Source organism: Podarcis pityusensis, assembly GCF_964106645.2.
Source record: "Podarcis pityusensis genome assembly, chromosome: 3".
Classification (NCBI taxonomy): domain Eukaryota; kingdom Metazoa; phylum Chordata; class Lepidosauria; order Squamata; family Lacertidae; genus Podarcis; species Podarcis pityusensis.
Genome location: NC_138026.1, coordinates 15,883,777 through 15,907,584, shown reverse-complemented (window position 1 = coordinate 15,907,584; position 23,808 = coordinate 15,883,777). Strand labels below are relative to the sequence as shown.

The following is a 23,808-nucleotide window of genomic DNA, read 5'->3' as shown; positions in this document are numbered from 1 at the left end:
CCCCCTCCCGCCCAAACCGGTAGTGAGGCTCACCGCGTCGCTCCAGCTGCCCAATGGAATCACCATGGACGTGCCAATCACCATTGACTCCGGAAGCAATGCGGACTTTATAGGGCAGGACTTTGTCGACCGGCACGCTATACAGTTGCTGCCTGCCACGCTGCCCCTGCAGGTTGTCACGGTGGATGGCAGGGAGCTGCTAGGGGGGCAAGTGGTGAAGCAGACGCCACCAATGGTGATGCGACTTGGGAATCACAGGGAAATCATCAGCTTCAATGTCACTCAACTATCGGACACGCCCATTGTATTGGGCATGAGTTGGCTGGACAAGCACAGCCCGACGCTGGCTTGGTACCAGAGGCAGCTGACCTTCGGCTCTTCCTTTTGCGCTGAACACTGCATCGTGCCCAGGCAGGAAGGAGAGGAAGAGGAGTCACAGCTGCAGCTAGGCACGCTGCAAGCGGTTCCCCACAAGTACGCAGAATTTTTGGAGGTTTTCTGCGAGAAGGAGGCAGACAGGCTACCCCCCCACAGACCATATGACTGCAAAATTGACCTGCTGCCGGGGGCGGCGCTGCCCAAAGGGAAGCTGTATTCCATGTCTGAGGACGAACTGCAGGAACTCAAAGAGTTCATAGATCATAATTTGGAGCGCGGTTTCATCCGAGAGTCCAAGGCAGCGGGGGGCAGTCCGGTATTCTTTGTTAAGAAGAGGGACACGCCCCAAAAAAGACTTGTAGTGGACTTTCGCATCTTGAACAGTGTGACCAAGCCATCGGACTTCCCCATGCCCCGAATCGACGACCTCCTCGCAAAGGTACGGAAGGGCAGAGTGTTCACCAAGTTGGACCTGCGAGGGGCATACAACCTCATTCGCATGCGGGAGGGAGATGAGTGGAAGACAGCCATGTTCACGCCCCTGGGCACCTACGAATATAGAGTTATGCCTTTTGGATTGCAAAATGGCTCCCACGTTTTTCAAGCTTTCATGCATCACGTGTTGGCGGGGCTCCTCTACAAGACGTGCGTCTGTTTCTTGGATGACATCCTGATCTTTTCGGAATCGCAGCAGGAGCATGACAGACACGTCAAGGAAGTGCTGAGCAGGCTACAGCAACATAGGCTTTACGCCAAGCTGGAGAAGTGCCAATTCGACGTGACGGAGGTGGATTTCCTGGGCTACAAGTTGTCTGATAAAGGGCTCGCCATGGACAGCGCCAAGGTCCGAGCAGTGTTGGATTGGAAAAGCCCACGCAACCGGAAGGAGGTCCAACGGTTTGTCGGCTTCGCGAACTTCTATCGCAAGTTTATCAAAGGCTTTGCGATGCAGACAGCGGCCATCACGGACACGCTCAGCTCCAAGAAAAAGAAGTTCATCTGGACAGAGCAGGCGGAGCAGTCCTTTCAGGCACTCAAGCGTCTCTTCGCGTCGGAAGAACAGCTGCTTCATGTCAACCCCAGCAGGCCGATGAGGGTGGAGACAGACGCTTCAGACAGAGCCGTGGGAGCAGTCCTGCTGCAGAAAGACCCGCAGGGGGTTTGGAGGCCGGGAGCGTTTTACTCAAGGAAGCTCAGCAAGTCCGAACAGAACTACACCATCTGGGACAGGGAGTTGCTGGCCATTCATGCAGCGTTCAAAGCGTGGAGGCACTTCCTGATCGGCGCCAAGCACACGGTGCAGGTCTGCACGGACCACAAGAATCTAGAGCACTGGCGCACGGCACAGTTCCTGAACCAGAGGCAGATACGTTGGGCTGAGTTCTTTGCGAATTTCGACTTCCGAATAGAGTATGTCCCGGGGGACACCAACATCATGGCGGATGCTCTCTCCCGTAAGCCACAGTATCTGGAGGAGGCAACGCCAGCGGCCGCCATGCACATCTTCGCACCGACAGTGTGGGCGTGCGCGGCGGCAACAGTTGACCTGGATGCGGTGCGACGAGCGTTGCAGGATGACTCCTTCGCGCAAGCAAAGATGGCAGAGGTGCACAGGGGCACGGCAGCGACCGACGAGTTCCAGCTGCGAGATGGTTTGCTCATCCGTAAAGGGGCCATCTACGTGCCGGGAGACGAACTTCGCGCCAAGGTACTGCGGCAGCTGCACGACGCGCCCACTGCCGGGCACTTTGGCAAGGAGAAGACGGTGGAATTAGTAGCCAGAGACTTCTGGTGGCCCGGAATGAGAGGGGAAGTCGCGGACTACGTGGCGAGGTGTGACACCTGCCAGAGGGCCAAACCAGTGCACAGACCGCCGGCCGGACTGCTGGAACCGCTGCAAACTCCGTTCGAACCATGGGAGAGAGTGGCCCTGGACTTTGTCACGGATCTGCCCAGCTCGAGGGGCAAGACGGCTGTGCTGGTGGTGGTGGACTTGTTCTCCAAGATGGCACATTTCATTCCGTGTGCGAAGGTGGCCACGGCGGAACAAACCGCCAAACTGTTCATAGACCACGTGTTCAAGGTTCACGGTCTGCCGCGGTCTATTCTGTCCGACCGAGGGCGACAGTTCATCTCGAACTTCTGGCAGAGGCTGATGGGCTTCCTGAACGTCAAGATCAACCTGGCGTCGGCTAGACACCCGCAGACCAACGGGCAAGCGGAGCGGGTCAATGCCATCATGCAGCAGTACCTGAGATGTTATGCGAATCAACAGCCTGCGACGTGGGTGGATTACCTGCCTCTCGCCGAGTTCGCCTACAACAACACGAAGCACGTGTCCACGGGGGTCACGCCGTTCTTCGCCAACAACGGGAGGCACCCCAGAACCTTCCCGGGACTGGAAAGAATGGGGGAGGGGGAGCCGCAGACAGCAGATGCGTTCGCGTCGGAGTTGCAGGAGGTCCACGATCAGCTGCGGCGGCACCTGGAGCTGGCTAAACACGCATACAAGGTACAAGCGGACAAACACAGAAGGGTTGGCGAAGAGATCCATGTGGGAGACTGGGTCTGGTTAGCAGCCCACGCAGTGCCGGCCAGGTCGTTGGCGAAGAAGAAACTAGGGCATAAACAACTGGGGCCCTACCAAGTTGAAGAACAGGTCAACCCGGTGGCTTTCAGGCTGGCTCTTCCGGAGGGTTCCAGAATGCATCCGGTGTTCCACAGATCGGTGCTCACTCCCTACAAGGCACCTCACAGGTTTCAGGAACCAGGAACGGCACCGGGTCCGCTACGAGAGAGAACCGGGCAAGGGGGAGTGGCACAGGAGGAGCGCATCAACGAAGTCACGGAGATTTTGGACTCCAGATGGGGGGAAGAGGGGGTAGAATACCTTCTCGCCAAGGAGGGCACCCCGGCCAGTGCCAACAGCTGGGTGCCGGGCTACGCTTTGGACGAACCTCTGCTCAAAGAAGAGTTTCATGCCCTCTTCCCACACAGGCCAATGCCAGCAGACTTTTTCGACGACTGGCTTTTCACGCCCACGCTTTCAGCCAGCACGTTCCGGGGGTTCGACTCGGACGAGGAACCGACACGAGGCGCCCGTTCCCCAGAGGGGTCACCCTCGGGATCTGCTTCAGAACCCTCGTATTGGTGGGATGATCGACCAGAGGAGCAGTTCCGCAGAAGGTGGCTGGAGGGTCCAGGACGAGCAACGTCTCCAGAAGGCAACGAGGGAGAGACGGACATGGACGTTTTCGGGGACGACCCGGGTTTCGAGCACGGCGGCACAGAGATGGAAGCGGAAGTGACCGTCGTCAACGAGAGCAGGGAGGAAGAACCGGAAGACTTCGGATGGCGGCCCGCCACGGGAAGCGAACTGTATCCGACATTCGTCCCCCTGACACAGCAGCACCCAGATCCCGCACCGGAAGGAGGGGAGGGGGGAAGAGGGGGCTTCGAGGGGGGGATGGATGTCAGGGGTTCAGGAGCAGAGGCAAGGGCAAGGGAGGAAACAGAGAGCGAGGGGGAGGAGGCAGAAGAAAAGATGAGTGATGACGACGACCCGAGATCTCCGAGTCTTTCCAGTGAATCAGAAGATTCACAGAAAGGAGCACCAGTGGCCAGGGCAAGGGGGGAGCCTAGGGGGACACCCCAGGAAGATAGAGCCAGAGGGGACTCAGAGGGGAGCAGTTGGAAATCGGGACCAGCGTCACCGCCAGAGAGCAGGGAAGAGGAAGGGCGCCAGGGATCAAGCGCTGGCAGCTCACAACAGGGGGGAGGGCACGAGTCAGGAGTGGCCACACCTCCATCGGGGAGCGAAGAAACGGTCAGACGGAAGGTGGAAGGTTGGGCGCGCGCGACAAGTTCAAATGCACAGGAAGGTGGCGCAGTAGGCAGCCCGGAAAGGGAGCCAGGTCCTAAAGCCCGCCGAAAGGAGGGAGAAGAGTCAGGGGGGTCAGCGTCAGCGTCAGAGGAATCCCGGAAGGAAGAGACCCCGGGGGGCAGAGGGACCCAGAGAAGAACAGTCAGGCGGAAAAGGTGGAGCAAGGCTAGGATATTAAGTTGGTGTACAAGGGGCGGAGACTCAGATGGGGCTTCGCCGATCTAACCATTAGACGTAGGGTTGCACGCAGCAGCTTGAGAATGGAAACTGTAACTCAATAAAGACTTTTATTTAATGATCGCTGGCTAGCGTGATCCTCTGTGAGCTAGGATCTGGAAGCAACTCTGACAGTAACATTTGATGATGAATGTGAAGAAGGCTCATGGGCAGAGAAAAGCAAAATTGCATAAAAATGATATCAGGTGCTTCTTTTTATTTTTATATTTCTACATGAATTTCAATAAGGACAAATGTAAGGTTCTGTCCCTAGACAGAAAGAACCAGATGCACAAATATAAGATGGGGGACACCTGGCTTACTAGCAGTCCATATGAAAAGGATCTTGGGGTCTTAGTGGACCACAAGTTTAACATGAGTCAACAGTGTGATGCAGCAGCAAAAAAAAGCTAATGCTATTTTAGGCTTCATCAACAGAAGTACAGTGTCCAGGTCAAGGGAAGTAATAGTACCACTGTATTCCACCTTGGTCAGACCACACCTGGAATACTGTGTCCAGTTCTGGGCACTACAATTTAAGAAGGATATTGACAAGCTGGAGCATGTGCAGAGGAGGGCAACCAAGATGATCGAGGGCAGGGGGCAGCAAGCTTTTTCAGCAAGGGGCTGGTCCACTGTCCCTCAGACCTTGTGGGGGGCCGGACTGTATTTTGGGGGGGGGGGATGAACGAATTCCTATGCCCCACAAATAATCCAGAGATGCATTTTAAATAAAAGACACATTCTACTCATGTAAAAACACACTGATGCCCAGACAGTCCGCGGGCCGGATTTAGTAGGCGATTGGGCCGGATCTGGCCCCCAGGTCTTAGTTTGCCTACCCATGATCAAGGAAGAAGAAGAAGAGTTTGGATTTGATATCCCGCTTTATCACTGCCCGAAGGAGTCTCAAAGCGGCTAACATTCTCCTTTCCCTTCCTCCCCCACAACAAACACTCTGTGAGGTGAGTGGGGCTGAGAGACTTCAGAGAAGTGTGACTGGCCCAAGGTCACCCAGCAGCTGCATGTGGAGGAGCGGAGACTCGAACCCGGTTCCCCAGATTACGAGACTACCGCTCTTAACCACTACACCACACTGGCTCTCAGTGTGATGACTCATTGGGTCTGGAAACCAAGCCTTATGAGGAATGGTTGAAGGAGCTGGGAGCCTTATGAGGAATGGTTGAAGGAGCTGGGTATGTTTAGCCTGGAAAAGAGGAGACTGAGAGGAGATATGATAGCCATCTTCAAATATCTCAAGGGATGTCACATGGAGGAGGGAGCAAGTTTGTTTTTTTCTGCTCTTTAGGGTAGGACTCGAACCAGTGGATTCAAGTTACAAGAAAGGAGATTCTGACTAAACGTCAAGAAGAACTTTCTGACAGTAAGACCTGTTTGACAGTGGAACAGTCTCCCTCAGGAGGTTGTGGACTCTCCTTTCTTGGAGATTTTTAAGCAGAGGTTGGATGGCCCTCTGTCATGGATGAGATTCCTGCATTGCAGGGGGTTGGACTAGATGATCCTTGGAGTCCCTTCCAGTGCTACAATTCTATGATTCATGTTAGAGTTAGGACTTAAAATAATGAGGAATGGTTGTCATTCCATATTTGATACCAATTTTACTAGAAAACACTGGTGTACAGTCATACTTCTTGTTACGTTTGGTTCAGGTTACATCTTTTCAGGTTGTGTCCGGCGGCGACCCGGAAGTACCGGAAAGGGTTATTTCTGGGAAAGGGTTACTTCTGGGTTTCGCCACTCGCGCATGCGCAAACGCACAAAATGACATCATGTGCAGAAGCAGTGAATCGCGACACATGCATGCGCAGACACGGGTTGCGTTCCGGAACGGATCCCGTTCGCAACCAGAGGTACCACTGTATTTGTCATTGAGTAAACTACCATCTGAAGAGGTTTGGATAGTTAATAACATGTTAAATACAGTATTCCGCTTTAGCCACCCAAAGCCTAGCTGAATAAGAGCATCTCATCCCATTTCCATTAAAAAATACTGTCTCACGCTTTGGTGAATCTGCAGAGGAAGCAAAACCACAGCCACCAAGAATGCTTATTTGTGAACCCATAAACATATACATGACATAGTTCCACCCCGGTGGACTTGCAATCTAGATTTTCAACTATAAACTAATTAACATTAGTTAAAGGAAATGTCATCCAATGCAGGCAGAAGACATTTAATTTACTGGCGTGATATAGGCATGCTGATTTCTCTTCACTCTTCCTTCCTGCATAACCCCTTTTTGATGTTAAAGATGGTGAGCATGATATGTGCACTGAAATTGGCATCATTCAAAATTAACCCTAAAAAGCCATTTGAAATCAAGTGAAGAAATCCTGGTTGAGCTTCGGAAATGCTGGGTGGTTCAGATGTAACACCAGAATTTGGGTTGGTGATACGTGAACAAGCTTGAACGATCTCTCCTTCTCCGTTTGAGTCTTGGATTTCCTCTCCTAATTCTCTTTGCTTGCCACCACATCTGAACCGTCCCAATTTGCCGAAAGAGGAGGATTGCAAGCTACAGTTTGAACTCGACTTGAAACCCTGGTTAGCAAGTGAAATATGGCTTGCACAAATCATTGTTCCCCTGGTTCAGATAGAGATGCAAACTTTGCGTGGAATTCAGTGTTGTGCTGTTACAAGTGTTCCATCAGCGTGGGCATTGCAGTTTTTTTTTTTTTGGCATTGATATACCACTCAAATCAACCACGTCCTCTGAGTGCTTTACAAGCTCTGAATAGTTAAGCAGACTCGGAAATGTTGTGTAGTCAGCACCTAGTACCATCTCTTTTCTCAAGATGTTAATTCTTTTTTTAGAAATCTACTTTCTTCCATGTATAAGCAAATGTTGAGGCCACATTCTATTCCTGCAAAGTCACAAGGGCTTCAGTTGCACAGTCAGTCTGCAGCCTGAGACTCCCTATATGCTTGGGGAAGCATGTGTGTAAATCTTTATAGGGCTGGAATATAAATGTGCCATTTAGAGATGCTTTTTTGCCATTATTTCAAAACAGCTGAGTGAGTGTGCTTAAATCACTCTCTGAGCTTCTCAAAGGAAAATAGTAAATTTAACTTTCAGGGTGGCACAAAGGATGAGAAACGCTTTGTGAAGTAACAAGCATATGAAAGAGTTAAGAGAGAAAACTATTTTACAGTGTTAGCTGGCAGAATTGTAACCAGCTGGGACCCTTGACTATAGTTTCATAAAAATATCCCAATTGAAAGGAAGGCCAGCCTGGTGCATAGCATAAATTACGGTGATAGTATTGAAATAGCTTTGCTGCATAAAGTTTTATGAACAGTAAATCTTCTTTAAGATTAGATTGCGATAAAGTGCAGTAGGCAATGTTACCATAATTTTGAATTGAAAGAAAACACTGGATTCTGCCTTTCCAAGAGGCGGTTTGGCATAGTTTGCAAAGTATACTTGTCATACAATCTTTATTACATTTTAATTTCCATAGTGAATTGGGCATATTATTTTAAAAAATGGTCCTTGGATGGAAATATGCGAAGAAAATTGTTCTGAGCCATGTTGCATTGAGATTATGTTTGTTTTTTTGGCGTTTGCTTTCATCCATAAGCTGTAGTGTTCTTTTTAAAATGCAATTCTGCTCTAGTTAGTGGAAATTGCTGGAAATGTTGAAGTGGCCGAAATATAAATGGATTGATAGAATTAACCAAAGATGCTGCACTCAGTGTGTTTAACTGGCAATGAGGATTCAAGATTGAGTATTTTTGACATAATGCAGGAAGTCTTCCAAACCAACTCGCAAACAGTATTTGCCTCTTCATCTTTAAAAACACAAATCATGCCTCCTTTTTATCACCTCCTTTTGCCCTACTGAATTATTTAAATAGTTTTTCCAGAGCACATGGTATTTCATGATATTTGCAGAATGTGATCTAGTTTGTAGCTGGAACCTCTAAAGCACTCTTTTATCTCTCCAAGTCAAGAAAACTGTTTGAGCTGTTCCAAGAATAATTAAGGCATAACATGGAAAGATGACTCGATAGCATCTGCTTTTGTTTGGAGCAAACAGATCAAACTGAAGGGTAATGATTGGGGCTGCACTTTTGACACCAGAGAGAGTGAAATCAAAGAAGCTGAAATCCCATGTTTCCGTTTTCTTGTGATCCCTGGGATTGTCCTAATTCTGCTCATTTTTAGAATGTCTCCCCATCTGTGTTTTCAAACTGAGAAGCGGACCGTGCTGATTTGATTGGCTCTGGAAGTAGTTGTTCAGAAACAAGCTGGTGCATTTTGTTTTGTGCATTAGGAAAACCTCAGAACTTAGAACTGATGGTGTCAGACTGCACAAACTGCTGTGAGTCTCTAATCTGGAGCCAGGAAATTCATAAGGGACCGCGTTGTTGACTACAGCTTTCAACAACTGTGACCATTGGTCATGCTGGCTGCAGCTGATGATAGCTGGAGTCCAGCTACACCATAAAGACTGCAGGTTCCCCATTCTGGCAATCATACCATGCTACCTTTTGCCGTTGACTACTGGGTCAAGTCTGTCTGAGTATGAAAAGCAGCATGGAGCCAGCTGAGATGGGTCCAAGTGTTGGAGCCTCTGCTACAACCGAGCTACTCCTCCGCCAGTCGAGGCCTTCGTTCTCTCCTCCGACGATAATTAACGCCCTGAGCCTTTGATAAGCCTCCAGGCACGTTCCCCATTCAGCAGAGTTTCAAAACAGCAGAAGTGATGAGATTTATGAGCTACATCACAAAGAGTTTTATTGCTAGCTACGCAGACAGAAAAGAAATCATCCTCTCTCTGTGAAAGACAGAGAGCAACTGAAAAAAACAAAGGAACGGGAAACAGTAACATCACATCCGTCTCCTGTCTTCCGTGAGACTTCCAACAGTCTGGAATGTCTCTGGAATATAAACAGAGTCTTGTGACTCAAAGCACTGCACAGTGGCAACACACAGAAATCTATGTGCCTTGTTACACATTGCTTTCTGAACCTTGTGTGTGGGGCTTACATAGGCCTGCATGCCATTCTTCACACTCACATTTCTGTCTTGGCTAAATACAGTGGAACCTTGGTTCTCAAACGGCTTAGTTGACGAACAAGTTGGCTCCCGAATGCTGAAAACCCAGATGTGTTCCGGTTTTCGAACGTTTTTGGAAGCCGAACTTCCAATGCGGCTCTTGGCTATTGTTTCTGGGGCTCCTGCGCTAATTGGGAGCCGCTCCTTGGTTTTCGAACGTTTCGGGAGTCGAATGCAGTTCTGAAATGGATTAAGTTCGAGAACCAAGGTTCCACTGTACTATGAAAGTGTGTGTGTTTCATTTTATTGGAAATAATGGCAAACTTACAGGAAAAGGGTAAGAATGTATATGACTGTGGTTAGTGAAACACTTTTTTATTCCACTTTGATCCCTTCAAAAGGCCTTGAGGGCACGTATAAGAATAGTATTGAGAGATAATGTTTGCTGCCAATAAGTTGCTTTGACGTGTTCATAAATGGGTAGGCAAGACCCTTCTGTTCTTTATTAAATTCATTTTAAAGCAGTAGTGAAGGAGAACATAAGCTTAAGTATATTAAATTTGAAACATTGGCAGTTCTCTGCACCTAATTTTTTTGGCTCAGTTTTGCTTTCTACTTGATGGAGCAAACTAATTGGCCTAGTTTACATGTCCTGGTAAGCAAAACTATGGCTTACAGAGATTGCTCGAATGTGCTGCCTTCGCATGTCATCTGAACACAGGCTTGTTTGAAACGTTTAGTGTTAGATGTGAATACGGTCTCTCTCTCTCTCTCTCTCTCTCTCTCTCTCTCTCTCTCTCTGTGTGTGTGTGTATTCAGAATCTGTACTCCCTCAAAAAAGCTCCCTTAATGTGTTATGTAGTCAATTGAATTATGTTTCTTTCTGGCCAGGTGCTGTAATATTACTTGGAAGAACAAATATGTTTCGTTTCAATCATCCGAAGGAAGCAGCCAAATTGAGAGAGAAAAGAAAGGTGAGTTGGGCTATTTCTTCCTATGTACCTTATTGATGCCTTTTTTGCATTAGACAGGCACGTTGCCCTAATTTGTATTACGAGATTAATGCATATTTTGTCTGGGGAAATGTGAACAGTTTTAAGGAAAATGTACTTTGATATTAGTAGTAAGTAATTATTTGATCTTCTGCTGTCTTATTAGAGTGGACTGCTTTCTTCCTTCAGTTTGTCCATGTCAGATCTTTCAAAATCTTGTGAAAACCTCTCAGCAGTTATGCTGTATAATCCAGGGTGAGTATGTTCCAAATATCAATTCCTTGTGATATCAAGTCCATGTGTGTGTTTGTGTGTGTGTGAGTAATGTCAGCCTTTGAAAAGAGCACTTTTCCTAACTAAGCTGCTGCATGCGGAAGCTCTGTGTTTATCAAGCTACTTGTTAAGTAATATTGCTTGGCATATTTGGTCTTCATTATGTAGAAGTAGACACACATCTAAACATAACTATTCACATTCTTCTCTATTGAGTCAACTTGTGTCCCTCTTCTTGAATAACAGTGGTTTTCGAGCATCTCGGAAGCTGAATGATTCGGTTTTCAAACACAGAAAACCCAGAAGTAATTGCTTCCATTTTAGAACACACCTTGGAAGTCAATCGGCTTCTACTGCGTATTTTCCAATTTTTCCAATTGAACTTGCAGCTAGCCCTTTGCGCCTTGGTTTTCGAACGTTTCGGAAGGTGAGCGGTCTTCCAGAACGGATTACGTTCGAGAACCGAGATACCACTGTATCTGTGTGGGATGGTGGTCATAATGCAGCCGAGGAAAAGTCCAGTTTTGCTTTTTGTCCTTTCCCAAGGTTCTTAGTCCTTGACTTCTATAAATCTCTGCGCTCATTATATTCTTGCCTTCTTTGGGACTTCTTAAAACACGACTTTTCATAATGGAAATGGTTGAAGTTCCCACAACAGTTTTGCTGTGCTGAACACATGTTTGCAGCATATGCCATCAAAGCTGCTTTTGGGTATTGGAAGGAAGCGTCTACTAAAATAATAATGCACCAGATATGTTAAATATGATCATGCATTTGGCATTAACATGTAGCTTGGTTCACAGAAGAATTCTTCTAGGAAACCCACAGAGCAAGCAGTCCCCAGCAATTGGCATTAAGACCTCTTCTCTCTTTTGCTGTAATGGCTGATAGCTGTTGATAAACCTGGCTTCCAATAATTTGCCTAATATCCCTTTAAACAATTACAATATAGCATTTGCAGGTGGGTGGGGGTTGTCCAAGCGCTTCTTTAAAGCACACCAGTTTGGAGCCTTGAAACTTTTCCTATCTGATTTTCACTGTATAGTGGTACCTTGGTTCTCAAATTTAATCCTTTCCGGAAGCCTGTTCCAAAACCAAAGCGTTCCAAAACCAAAGCGCGCTTTCCCGTAGAAGGTAATGCAAAACGGATTAATCCGTTCCAGACTTTTAAAAACAATCCCTAAAATAATAATAATAATAATAATAATAATAATAATAATAATAATAATTTATTATTTGTACCCCAGCCACTCTGAGCGGCTTCCACAGAAACCAAAAATACAGTAAAAGCACACATTAAAAACTTCCCTGAACAGGGCTGCCTTAAGATGTCTTCTGAATGTCAGGTAGTTGTTTATCGCTTTGACATCTGAAGGGAGGGCGTTCCACAGGGCGGGCACCACTACCAAGAAGGCCCTCTGCCTGGTTCCCTGTAGCTTTGCTTCTCGCAATGAGGGAACTGCCAGAAGGCCCTCGGCGCTGGATCTCAGCGTCCGGGCAGAATGATGGGGGTGGAGACGCTCCTTCAGGTATACTGAGCCGAGGCCGTTTAGGGCTTTAAAGGTCAACACCATCACTTCGAATTGTGCTCAGAAACGTACTGGGAGCCAATGTAGGTCTTTCAAGACCGGTGTTATGTGGTCTTGGCGGCTGCCCCCAGTCACCAGTCTAGCTGCCGCATTCTGGATTAGTTGTAGTTTCCGGGTCACCTTCAAAGGTAGCCCCACGTAGAGCGCATTGCAGTAGTCCAAGCGGGAGATAACTAGAGCATGCACCACTCTGGCGAGACAGTCCGCGGGCAGGTAGGGTCTCAGCCTGCGTGCCAGGTGGAGTTGGTAGACAGCTGCCCTGGATACAGAATTGACCTGCGCCTCCATGGACAGCTTTGAGTCCAAAATGACTCCCAGGCTGTGCACCGGGTCCTTCAGAGGCACAGTTACCCCATTCAGGACCAGGGAGTCCTCCACACCAGCCCGCCCCCTGTCCCCCAAAAACAGTACTTCTGTCTTGTCAGGATTCAACCTCAATCCATTAGCCGCCATCCATCCTCCAACCGCCTCCAGGCACTCACACAGGACCTTCACCGCCTTCACTGGTTCTGATTTGAAAGAGAGGTAGAGCTGGGTATCATCTGCATATTGATGGACACTCAGTCCAAACCCCCTGATGATCTCTCCCAGCGACTTCATATAGATGTTAAAAAGCATGGGGGAGAGGACGGAACCCTGAGGCACCCCACAAGTGAGGGTCCAGGAGTCTGAACACTCATCCCCCACCACCAATTTCTGAACACGGCCCAGGAGGAAGGAGCGAAATCACTGTATAACAGTGCCCCCAGCTCCCAGCCCCTCTAGACGGTCCAGAAGGATGTTATGGTCAATGGTATCAAAGGCCGCTGAGAGATCCAGCAGAACTAGGAAACAGCTCTCACCTTTGTCCCTAGCTTGCCGGAGATCATCAACCAGCGCGACCAAGGCAGTTTCAGTCCCATGATGAGGCCTGAATCCCGATTGGAAGGGATCCAAATGGTCCGCATCCTCCAGGCGTGCCTGGAATTGTTCAGCAACCACTCGCTCAATCACCTTGCCCAAGAATGGAAGATTTGAGACTGGGCGATAGTTGGCCATACTGGCCGGGTCTAAAGATGGTTTTTTAAGAAGCGGTTTAATGACTGCCTCTTTCAGCGGATCTGGGAATGTTCCCTCACAGAGGGAAGCATTCACCACCCCGCAGAGCCCATCGCCTGGCCCTTCCCGGCTTGCTTTTATTAGCCAGGATGGGCAAGGATCAAGGAGACAGGTGGTTGGTTTCACGCATCCAAGCAGCCTGTCCACATCCTCGGGGGTAACGGATTGAAATTGATTCCATGCAACTTGACCAGACAGAGCTCTAGCACTCTCCCGCCCCATCTGTTTAACATGATTTTTACTATCTAATGAGACCATTGATCCATAAAATGAAAGCAATAATCAATGTACTGTACTATAAGATAAATAAGACAGCATTTGTAGATGATAAAAATTAAAATTAAAAATTTTTCTTACCAACACTGATGATAGTCATTGTTGGGATGGGGGGCTTTTATCCATTTTTGCAGTCACACAATCCATCAATCAGTAGCTGAACCACTGTAGTCATTTTATTCTTCTGCTTGTGAGCCTGTATGTAGCATTGGTTTTGACGTGCACCGACTTCGGAGCGACACAAGCCTAAAGTGAAAACACAGTGCAAGTCAAGTATTTAGGGCAAAACTGACCAGATATATTATCTGTCTACTTTGGTTAGCCCTGCAGAGAATATAGAGTATCTTGAAATAGCAAACAGCCACGCTTGAGACAAGAGAGGGCATTCTCCCTTTTAAATTACTGATTTCATAGCAATGTAGAGATACATGTTAGCTTCCATACTGCAACTGTGGTTCCATGAATACTATACAGGGAGTGATTTTTAAGTGTCTGAAAAGGTCCAAAGTATCTTGGAGTAATTCTGTAGCTGTTTAAGTGTGGACAACGTGCCTATTAAAGGTTTGAGAGACACCCCCCTCCAAAAAAAAGAATAGTATGTGATTCCAGAAGGGGGTAGACAGCAGAAATATTTGTGATAGCGAAAGTTTATGTTACAGACTATTTTTTGCTGCTTTTCTCTTTAATCTTATACCTATACATTCTTTTCTTTACTGATGACTTTATTTCTCTCTACCTCCTCTGGCAGCCTTTTCCCTATTAAAGGACCAATCTGTCTAAGGTAGAGACACTAAATTTCATTATATTGATTGCTATACCTGCATGTCCCTAACTTGTGGAAGCCATGCTAATCATTCAACTGTCTTACTTAATGTGGCTGTGTTTTGGTTATAAATTATATGCAATATAAAACTCACAAGTTATTGAGTGTGTTAAATTATACAGTATATCAAATTATATAAAGTGTCAGTTCTAACCATTCGTCATAATTTCTATTTTAAAATTTAATGTTGCTTTTCCTTTTCCTTTGAAAAAAACCACAGATTAGAATTTGAGAGACAGCAACGAGAAGAACTCGAAAAATTAGAAAGTAAAAGGTAACTGATATGGACATTTGACTGTAAATATGCATGTTGATAATTGGTAGAAAGAAGAGGAATTATATTATTTCTTTTACTGGAATATTTTATTCACACATTAAATCTTAGGGAAATGGGGGAGAAAATTTCATTTGTTAGCTTTCAGGCTTTGCAGAGCTTTCCATTAGACAAGTCTAATGTGGAAGGACAAACAAGGAAGTCCATAAAATTACCTTAGTTTTTTTGTACTGTACATATTATCAATCAAATATGAATTTTTAAAGTATGTGTTTATGCCGTAAACTTTGTTGTACTTATTCACATTCTATGCACATCTTTTTATAGTGTTAATAATGATTTTTAATGAATAACTTGTTTTAAAAACCACATAGAAGACTTTTCTTAATGAAGAATTATATTGATTTTGTTCAAGGGTTGCCTCTGCCAATAGTTACTTCATAACAGACCAGCTTTCCATAAATAAGAAAACAGAAGGCAAAGAGGCCAGACACCTTTGTAAAGCTTTACATGTCCTAGGTACAAAATATTTGAAAAAATAGAATCCTTCTCTCTCTCTCTCTCTCTCTCTCTCTCTCTCTCTCTCTCTCTCTCTTAAAAAAAACTTTTAGAAAGCTGATAGAAGAAATGGAGGAAAAGCAAAAGTCTAACAAAGCTGAACTAGAAAGAATGCAGCAAGAAGTGGAGTCTCAACGTAAGGAAACGGAAATAGTTCAGCTGCAAATCCGAAAGCAAGAGGAGAATCTTAAAAGGAAAAGCTTTCATATAGAAAGCAGGATGAAAGACTTGCTGGCAGAAAAGGAGAAATTTGAAGAAGAGAGATTACGTGAGCAGCAAGAAATAGAGCTTCAAAAAAAGAAACAAGAAGAAGAATTTTTTGCCCGAGTTAAAGAAGAACTTCAGCGATTACAAGAGCTCAATCAGAATGAAAAAGCGGAGAAAATGCAGATTTTCCGAGAACTGGAAAAGCTTAAAAAGGAAAAAGAGGAGCAGTATATCAAGTTAGAATTGGAGAAAAGGAGGTTGGAAGAGGAAGAAAGAGATCAAGTATTACTGGTGGCAAACTTAGAAGAGCAGCTCAGAGACAAACAAGCCATGATACATCTGGTCAAACTAGGAGATGTGCAAAGGGCTGAAGACGAGAAGAAGAATCTTGAAGACATCAGAGAGTCCCTCTTGCGAGTCAAAGAGGCCAGATCTGAAGGAGATGAAAACAGCGAAGAGTTAGAAAAGGCACAGTACAACTACATGGATTTCAAGAGGAGGCAGCTAGAACAGCTAACTAGTTTAGAGAGAGACTTGGTTCAGCAAAGGGATCATCTAGAAAAAGACGTAGCTGAGGAACATGAAAATCTGAGTCGTTTGAAGTGTGCACACGCACCACATTTAAACCTTGAGAAAAACGATGAAATGGATGCTGCCTTGACAGTTGAAGAATGTAACAAAATAAAATCATGTGAATACAGGCTGCAGCTTAAAGAACGGCAGCTTCTGTATCTGACAAATAACCATTTGCCAGCTTTGTTAGAAGAAAAGCAGAGAGCCTCTGAAGTTCTCGATAGAGGCTTGCAGAACTTGGACAATACTCTTTATGAAGTTGAAAAAGAAATGGAAGAAAAAGAAGACCAGCTAGCGCAGTACAGGGCAACTGCCAGCCAGCTGCAGCAGCTTCAAGAGACATTTGAATTCACTGCCAATGTAGCTCGTCAAGAAGAGAAAGTTCGGAAGAAGGAGAAAGAAATTCTAGAATCAAAGCAAAAGCAGCAGCGAGAGGCACTGGAGCAAGCGGTGGCTAAGTTGGAAAGGCGACACTCTGCTTTGCAGCGTCATTCAACCATAGAAATTGAGGAGCAAAAACAGAAGCTTGCAACTCTGAACAGCAGTTGCAGCGAACAGACAGGCCTGCAAGCTACCCTAGAGGCAGAACAAAAAGCCTTGGAAGAAGACAGAGAACAGTAAGAATCCATTTTATCATTAATAAACACGTGCTTGCAGCTTTTCAATGCCACCCAGTTTTAATACACCCAAAAGTACTAGTCACCCAAATTTATGGAAGCTGAAGGGTCCTTGTTGTGAAGGTTTTTTTCCTTTTAGCTGTAGGCGCTTCCTTTGTGCTTTCCTTGTGTTTTTCGGAGAAGCGATTACAGTGGAACCCCGGTTGTCGAACGTAATCCATTCCAGAAGACCGTTCGACTTCCGAAACGTTCGACAACCGAGGCGCAAATCTGCTCCACTTCCCAGTGGGGAGGAGTTGCGGTGGACCACGTGGCCACCCACTCCCCACCGGGGGCGGGGGACTCTGTCCCCTGTTCCCTGGGGGATTGTGGCCATGTCAGAGCCCGACCAGCCAACCCGCTGGCTGGGGGGGGGGGCATGGCCGGAGCCGTTTAAATGGAGGAGCGAGCCAGAGGACTTCCTCTTTGGCTCGCTTCCTCAATCTTGGGTGGTCGTCAGCAGGGCTGCTCAGGCATTGGCTTTGTTTGTGGGTTTTAGTTTTAGTTAGTTTTATTTGATTGTGGCTCTACTTTGGAGTATTTCTGAGGGTTTCTGCCGAACAGCTGGCGAACACCGGGTGCAGACTCTACAAGTCAGCCGCTGCACCAGTGGGTGAGTTGCCTTGAGCCCTGTGGGCTGGTTTACTTCCAGCGTTCTCTGCTTAGGAGATCGTTTCCCCTTGCACCCCTGCGCTGCATCCCTCCTTTCCCTTTTTTAAGTACCTGCCCCGCAGGGGTGGTTTGTTGCGTGTATAGCTCCCTTAATCGATAGGAAACAGCTGACTGGTGCCCTTTGCAGAGCAAAGGTCCTTCCTTCCTTCCTTGTGTGCCTGTGTGTGGAGCTGCGTGTTTGTCGGAAGCCGCATGTGTGTGGTGCTTCCGGTGTTTGGAGACTGCCAATCCCCCTTCTTCAGGATCCTCCTTCGCAGTTTTATTTAGCAGCAGCTAAATAAACCGAGGCGCAATTGCCGGTTGGCAAATTCCTTTTAAAAATGGAGAAATGCGCCTTGGAAGCCGTTCGACTTCCGAGGCGCATTCAAAAACGGAAGCATTCACTTCCGGGTTGTCGGCGTTTGGGTTCCGAATTGTTCAGCTTCCGAAGCATACCACAGCCGAGGTTCCACTGTATTGTCACGACAACAGCAGGAAAGGAAAGGGGTTAAACTCACTCCCCATTTCCTAGGATTCTGCTAAGTACCACCCCAGCAGATGTTATTTGCATTTTTTCCAGGAGTGCATGTTGAAGGCAAAGACCCATTAAATGTTGTGTCTAGTTTGGCCATTAAACTGCCTCTTTGGGGGCAGATGGATGGCCAGTCTCTGAGGGGCAAAGCTGAAAACTTCTTTAAACTTCTATTGTGCCAGTGTTCTACCTTCCGGATTTTTCTGTATAGTTCCAGTTGCACATTAAGAATTATAACCATTACACAAACAGCAGAAAAATAACAAACCCACGGACAAGCCTAACTTCAGTTCAGCAGGAATGATAGCCTCCAAACTAATGGCAGCTGTAGATTGCTTCTTGTAGTAAGAACTTTTTTTAGTTTGTGGGGGAGATGTTAAATTCCTATTCCAGTGAATCACTGTGGGATGAAGATACAACTTTAGATTTTGGTTTTGGCTCTTTTGGACGTGGACCAAACCATACGTCTAAACAAATAATCTTGCTCATTTAACATTGCAGCAGTTCTGCAGAAAGGAATGAGTGATGTTTTCTCTTTCCCTCTAGTAGAAAATTTGAATTTGAATCAGCTGTGCATGTATACATGTAGCAAGAAGCTACTTTTGGAGTGGGTGGAGGGGAATTGTTAAAGTTCTTAAATACTGTCCAGTGCAAGTATTAGATTCAAATTTTCATAGAATCATAGAATTCTGTTCTAGGGGAATTGGAAAGTACCCACGAGTCATTTAACCCTTCAAAATGATCATTTTGAGTGATCTTTAAGCCGTTTGGACTATCAGGATATGCAAGGCTGCTTGCATTTGAAAGCACAGGAAGCAAATTAATTGTCTACCTAGTTGTTCTTTTTAGCATACTAGTTTTCTAGTTTTAAAAGAGGCACCCACCAAGCATGGTCTTTCTGCTCTGTTGAACTAAGTTTGCCTTCTTCTAAAATACTTGAACATTTAAAAACATGTTTGTGTTCATTTGTTTGAATCTAATGGCATCTTTTGACTTCAGCCAGTTCCTCTGGAGACTCAATTGCTGAAATTGTTGTTGATGCTCTGAAATGAGGCAGGGTTACTCAAGTGTTGCTAATGGCCTAAGACTCATGAATCAATCTAACTTTAATGAGCTGACTAAGATATTTGCTGTGAAAATTACTAGTGTTCATTTGTTTAACTAATATATTTAAATCCTAATGAAGTTCCTTGTTGACAAATGACTACTTAGGCACATATATTGACAAAAAGAATGTTACAGTCTAAGGTAATGCCCCTTATGGAATAACTTCCTGATTTAATTTCTTCTCAAACCATATTGGCTCCATTTTTGTGTCTACCATATTAGACACAAGTATGATTGGAGGCAGTAAGCACTGTTGAAATTGGGTCCATATATGAGCAGTCTATTAGTACTCCCAGTACGTTTCCGAGCACAATTCAAAGCGTTGGTGTTGACCTTTAAAGCCCTAAACGGCCTCGGTCCTGTATACCTGAAGGAGCGTCTCCACCCCCATCGTTCAGCCCGGACACTGAGATCCAGCGCCGAGGGCCTTCTGGTGGTTCCCTCATTGCGAGAAGTAAGGTTACAGGGAACCAGACAGAGGGCCTTCTCGGTAGTGGCGCCTACCCTGTGGAACACCCTCCCTTCAGATGTGAAGGAAAGCTATCCTATCTTTAAAAGACATCTGAAGGCAGCCCTGTTCAGGGAAGTTTTTTAATATTTAACGCTGTATTGTTTTTAATACTTGATTGGGTGCCGCTCAGAGTGGCTGGGGAAACTCAGCCAGATGGGCAGGGTATAAATAATAAATTATTATTATTATTATTATTATTATTATTATTAGGGAGACCCTCTTACAATCCAGCTTAGTATGAGTTTTCCACCCTTTCACCCACCACCTTATTGATTGTGCCAGAGACAAGAAATAACACCCCTGTTTTTCACAGGCTTTTAGTTTCTTACCCCCAGGATAAGAATTACCTACCAGCTGAAAATTACCTAAATTTATTTTGTCTCTATAGGCTGAAACTAAGGGGTTCGGGGTGCAGCTTTTCTTAAGGAAGTTTACCGCAGCAAAGCTTTAAGAAACCCTACTGTATTGATGCATCTTAAATAATACGTGTTGAAATTTTGCCGACAGCTTGGATTTGCAAATACAGCAGTTAAAGCAGAAGATATATGAAGGCGATGGGATTGAAAAAGGGTCCCTAGGAGCTGGAGAAGAGAGATTGTCCCATAGCAGTTCCCCTTCTAGTGTTACAAAATCGCAGTCCCACTTTATTCCATTGGTAGATGACAGGTATGTATTCCTGGTTTTACCCCAACCCAACTTCTACATCTTAAAAAAAAAACCTATAATGCAATTTTCTTCAGAAGTATTTTTAGATGGATGTCTTTTAATAGCACTGCTAAAAGAATGCTCTCATTGTAATCAAAGTATAATGGCACAGTTTTTTGCTTTGAGGCGTTTGAAATGTTTTCCAAATAAGACTCTGAACTTTGTTTGATTTTACCTGAGGTAAACTCATGAGTTTGGTCTCTTAAAAACAGAGCCCAGGGGCTCCCAGCGTTTTATGATTGTAGTTCCACAGCGGCTGGGAAATCTGTTTAATGCCATGTAATCAAGAGAATATAAAATATTACCCAATAGCATACAGAGAGCCAAATCTCCCCACCCCCGTAAGCACCCTTGAGGTGTTTTTTTTTAAAAAAAACCATTATCATTGTGTGCACCGTTTTGCTCTTCCTTTTGTTGCTTTTAACCAAGACTGTGCTCTCTCTAGCAACTCTTACGATAATGGTTTCTCTTATTATAAATAAGCAAATTTCACAGTGGGAACTAGAATTATATGCTGAAAGCTGTGGAAGCAATCCTGTTGCTACTGAAGGCAACAGCAAAGCTTTCATAGATTTTTAATGGATAATTACAGCCTATGGCTGCCACTGGATGTTTTAACTTAATGGGGGAATTGGCTGTCACTAATTCTTGTCTTTACTGCAATTAGTAAGTGCAGAAAACTTAAGAGCAAGGCAAGCAATTCCTCCTGCAGTTGAAGTGACTGTACTAATGTACTACTTATTTATTGTGTAGCCTGTCCCTTCCAAAGTCTCGGGACAGGTAACAATATATTAAGACCATAAATCTGTTCATTATTAACACTTCCATCATCCTGCCCTATCTCTAACCATCAAAAGACACTTAATCTTTTTGTTCAAGGTTACCTAGGGGACAGAGCCTTAATGGTCCTTTACATAGTTGAGTAATTCTTCTCTCTTTTATTTGCAATTTTAAAAATATCTAGAATAAATGCCTTTATTGAAGAAGAAGTTCAAAGACGTCTTCAAAACATACACTATACATGTGGAGAAAATAGTAATAGCCTCCTGCAGTCTGCAGAACTTTCAAAGGTGAGAAAATATAATTGGTCTGTCCCTAAGCATGAGTTTATGATCACATCGGGGAGGGGGAATGTCTCCACAAAGTTGTATTCCCCTCATATTCGTCTTTGCGTTGATAATTGCCAACTCAGAAAAGAGAGAGAAACCACACACTTTTGGCTTTTGCTTCCCTTTTTCTCGCACAATGGTTCAAGCAGCAGTAAAATGGAGTTTGAATTGCTTCTCTGAAGTACATTTGTTTTGTACATGCAATCAGACCCACTTATTCCCCTCAATTTAATCCCTGACAACATGGTTATTGCAGCTGGTGCCAAATAATTTGTAAATGATAAATGATAAAACAAAATGTTGCCGTGTTCCCCTTGTGTATGTGTATTTCCTGAACCTGTCGCTGGGAAGTGGAAGAGAGCAACGAGAGAATACAAAACAGCCTTCTACATGAGGCTTGGAAAGGTATAGGTGTTGTTATTTTTTTAAAAGAATAATATTGAGTTTTTCAGATTTTAAAAATTTACAATTATCAGCCAACCAGCATAGAAAGAGAATTCCGAAAAATCTCCTGAACTTCCTTCCTCCCCTTTGTGGGTCCTTCTATTAACCTTTTCCTCCTGCATATTGCCTATTAATCCAAATCTGTTGTTGTTGTTGTTGTTGTTGTTGTTGTTGTTTAGTCGTTTAGTCGTGTCCGACTCTTCGTGACCCCATGGACTAGAGCACGCCAGGCACTCCTGTCTTCCATTGCCTCCCGCAGTTTGGTCAAACTCATGTTGGTAGCTTCAAGAACACTGTCCAACCATCTCGTCCTCTGTCTTCCCCTTCTCCTTGTGCCCTCCATCTTTCCCAACATCAGGATCTTTTCCAGGGAGTCTTCTCCTGAGGTGGCCAAAGTATTGGAACCTCAGCTTCAGGATCTGTCCTTCCAGTGAGCACTCAGGGCTGATTTCCTCCAGAATGGATAGGTTTGATCCTCTTGCAGTCCATGGGACTCTCAAGAGTCTCCTCCAGCACCATAATTCAAAAGCATCAATTCTTTGGCGATCAGCCTTCTTTATGGTCCTCCAAATCTATTAAATCTCCATTATACCCAAAATTTAACATTAAACTACAAGTGTTATTCCAATCCTCCTAATAATTTTAATTGTTTACAATGGTTTTTAAGGTAAATTATATATTTCCCCCCATTCCTTATTAAAATTTTGGTCTTCCTGATTCTTCTGGTCATTTTTACCAATTCAGTATAGTCCATCAACTTTATCTGCCATTCTTCTCTGATAGGGACTCTGTCTTCTTTCCATCTCTGGGCTAGTAAGGTGTGTTTTTTTCAGCCTGCACTGAGTGTACCCCATCATAGACCGTTACTGCGGTGTTGATGCCAGGGATTGTGTTCTCTTGCTACAGTTACAGAGTGGGAGTGAGCTTTGTGGGGATAGGCAGACTACCATGGGCTCACTTTGGTACATTTTCCATTTGCCAAATCTGAGTATTTGGACTAAATAGGCTGGCATTGCTAATATCCCAGCTGAGCCGGGCCATTTGTTGTCTTGATTACTTTTGTGCCGCTCTTCTGAACATTTGAACTTTGCCTGATTTCCAGGATAACGAGAAGTTTTATAACGATACTGCTCATCGCAAGTTGAAGTATGAGGTAAGTTATAGCTTGTCATCTTGAAGAAGTGCTCATCTTAAATTATGGCATGCTCTGTAATTAAATTTCTTTAACATTTTGCAGCATAATTATAATTCTGTATTCCTGCAAGATTAATAGCCAATGGAATAAGGCTTAAAATTAAAGCTTCTGCTATGGTAAAACTTTGGTTGGTCATAGTTTGTTATTATTATATATATATATATTTTTGACACTGCAACAGTTTCAGCGATCTATAATTTAGAAACAATGTTTATATATTTAGGTGTAAGTAATTGGTTGAATACCCTGATATACTGCAACTTAGATTCAATCAATCAGTCAATCAGCTGCTCTGAATTCCAACCTATGTCATTGGTATGAGAGGGCACGCTCTTCTAGTCAGTTGTGCATGGCCCATATAGTCTGGAAAAATTAAAGTTCACTTTTCCAAATGATGAGTCATAATGCAGAAATACTGCATGCAAACTGTTGCAGATGCCCAACTTTAGTTTTCACAGTAAGTTTCTTTGCTTCTTCTAATATACTTTCCTTCCTGTTTTCCGAGCAAAAATACATGCTTAAATAACAGCTTTTTATCAAAGCTGGTTAGGCGATTTTTATCAAAACATTTGCTTCTTTTGGGGGACTGATAATGTAAATTTCAGTTTTATTTTTCAAATCGGTAGCTGTGCCATTAGGGATGTGGATCGATCCTTCAATATTTACCTAAGTGAAATGGATACTGTTCGAAATGCAAGATTATGCTAAAGGGAAATTATGGGTTGGAATCACAA

At 44.9% G+C, this 23,808-nt stretch overlaps 1 protein-coding gene across 5 annotated transcripts in view; it reads left to right on the top strand.

The window, feature by feature from the left end:
- The window catches only part of KIF16B (kinesin family member 16B), a 116,269-nt gene that overhangs the window by 51,507 nt on the left and 40,954 nt on the right, over positions 1 to 23,808 (top strand). For 4 of the 5 annotated variants that reach the window (XM_080998900.1, XM_080998896.1, XM_080998898.1 and 1 more), the window contains 8 exons: positions 10,393 to 10,475; positions 10,660 to 10,748; positions 14,478 to 14,510; positions 14,773 to 14,826; positions 15,438 to 16,781; positions 20,129 to 20,287; positions 21,291 to 21,396; positions 22,982 to 23,032. In XM_080998900.1, coding sequence (XP_080855026.1) covers positions 10,393 to 10,475; positions 10,660 to 10,748; positions 14,478 to 14,510; positions 14,773 to 14,826; positions 15,438 to 16,781; positions 20,129 to 20,287; positions 21,291 to 21,396; positions 22,982 to 23,032 — 1,919 coding nt within the window. The remainder of the gene's footprint in view (positions 1 to 10,392; positions 10,476 to 10,659; positions 10,749 to 14,477; positions 14,511 to 14,772; positions 14,827 to 15,437; positions 16,782 to 20,128; positions 20,288 to 21,290; positions 21,397 to 22,981; positions 23,033 to 23,808) is intronic. The other variant, XM_080998897.1, reaches the window with a different exon arrangement.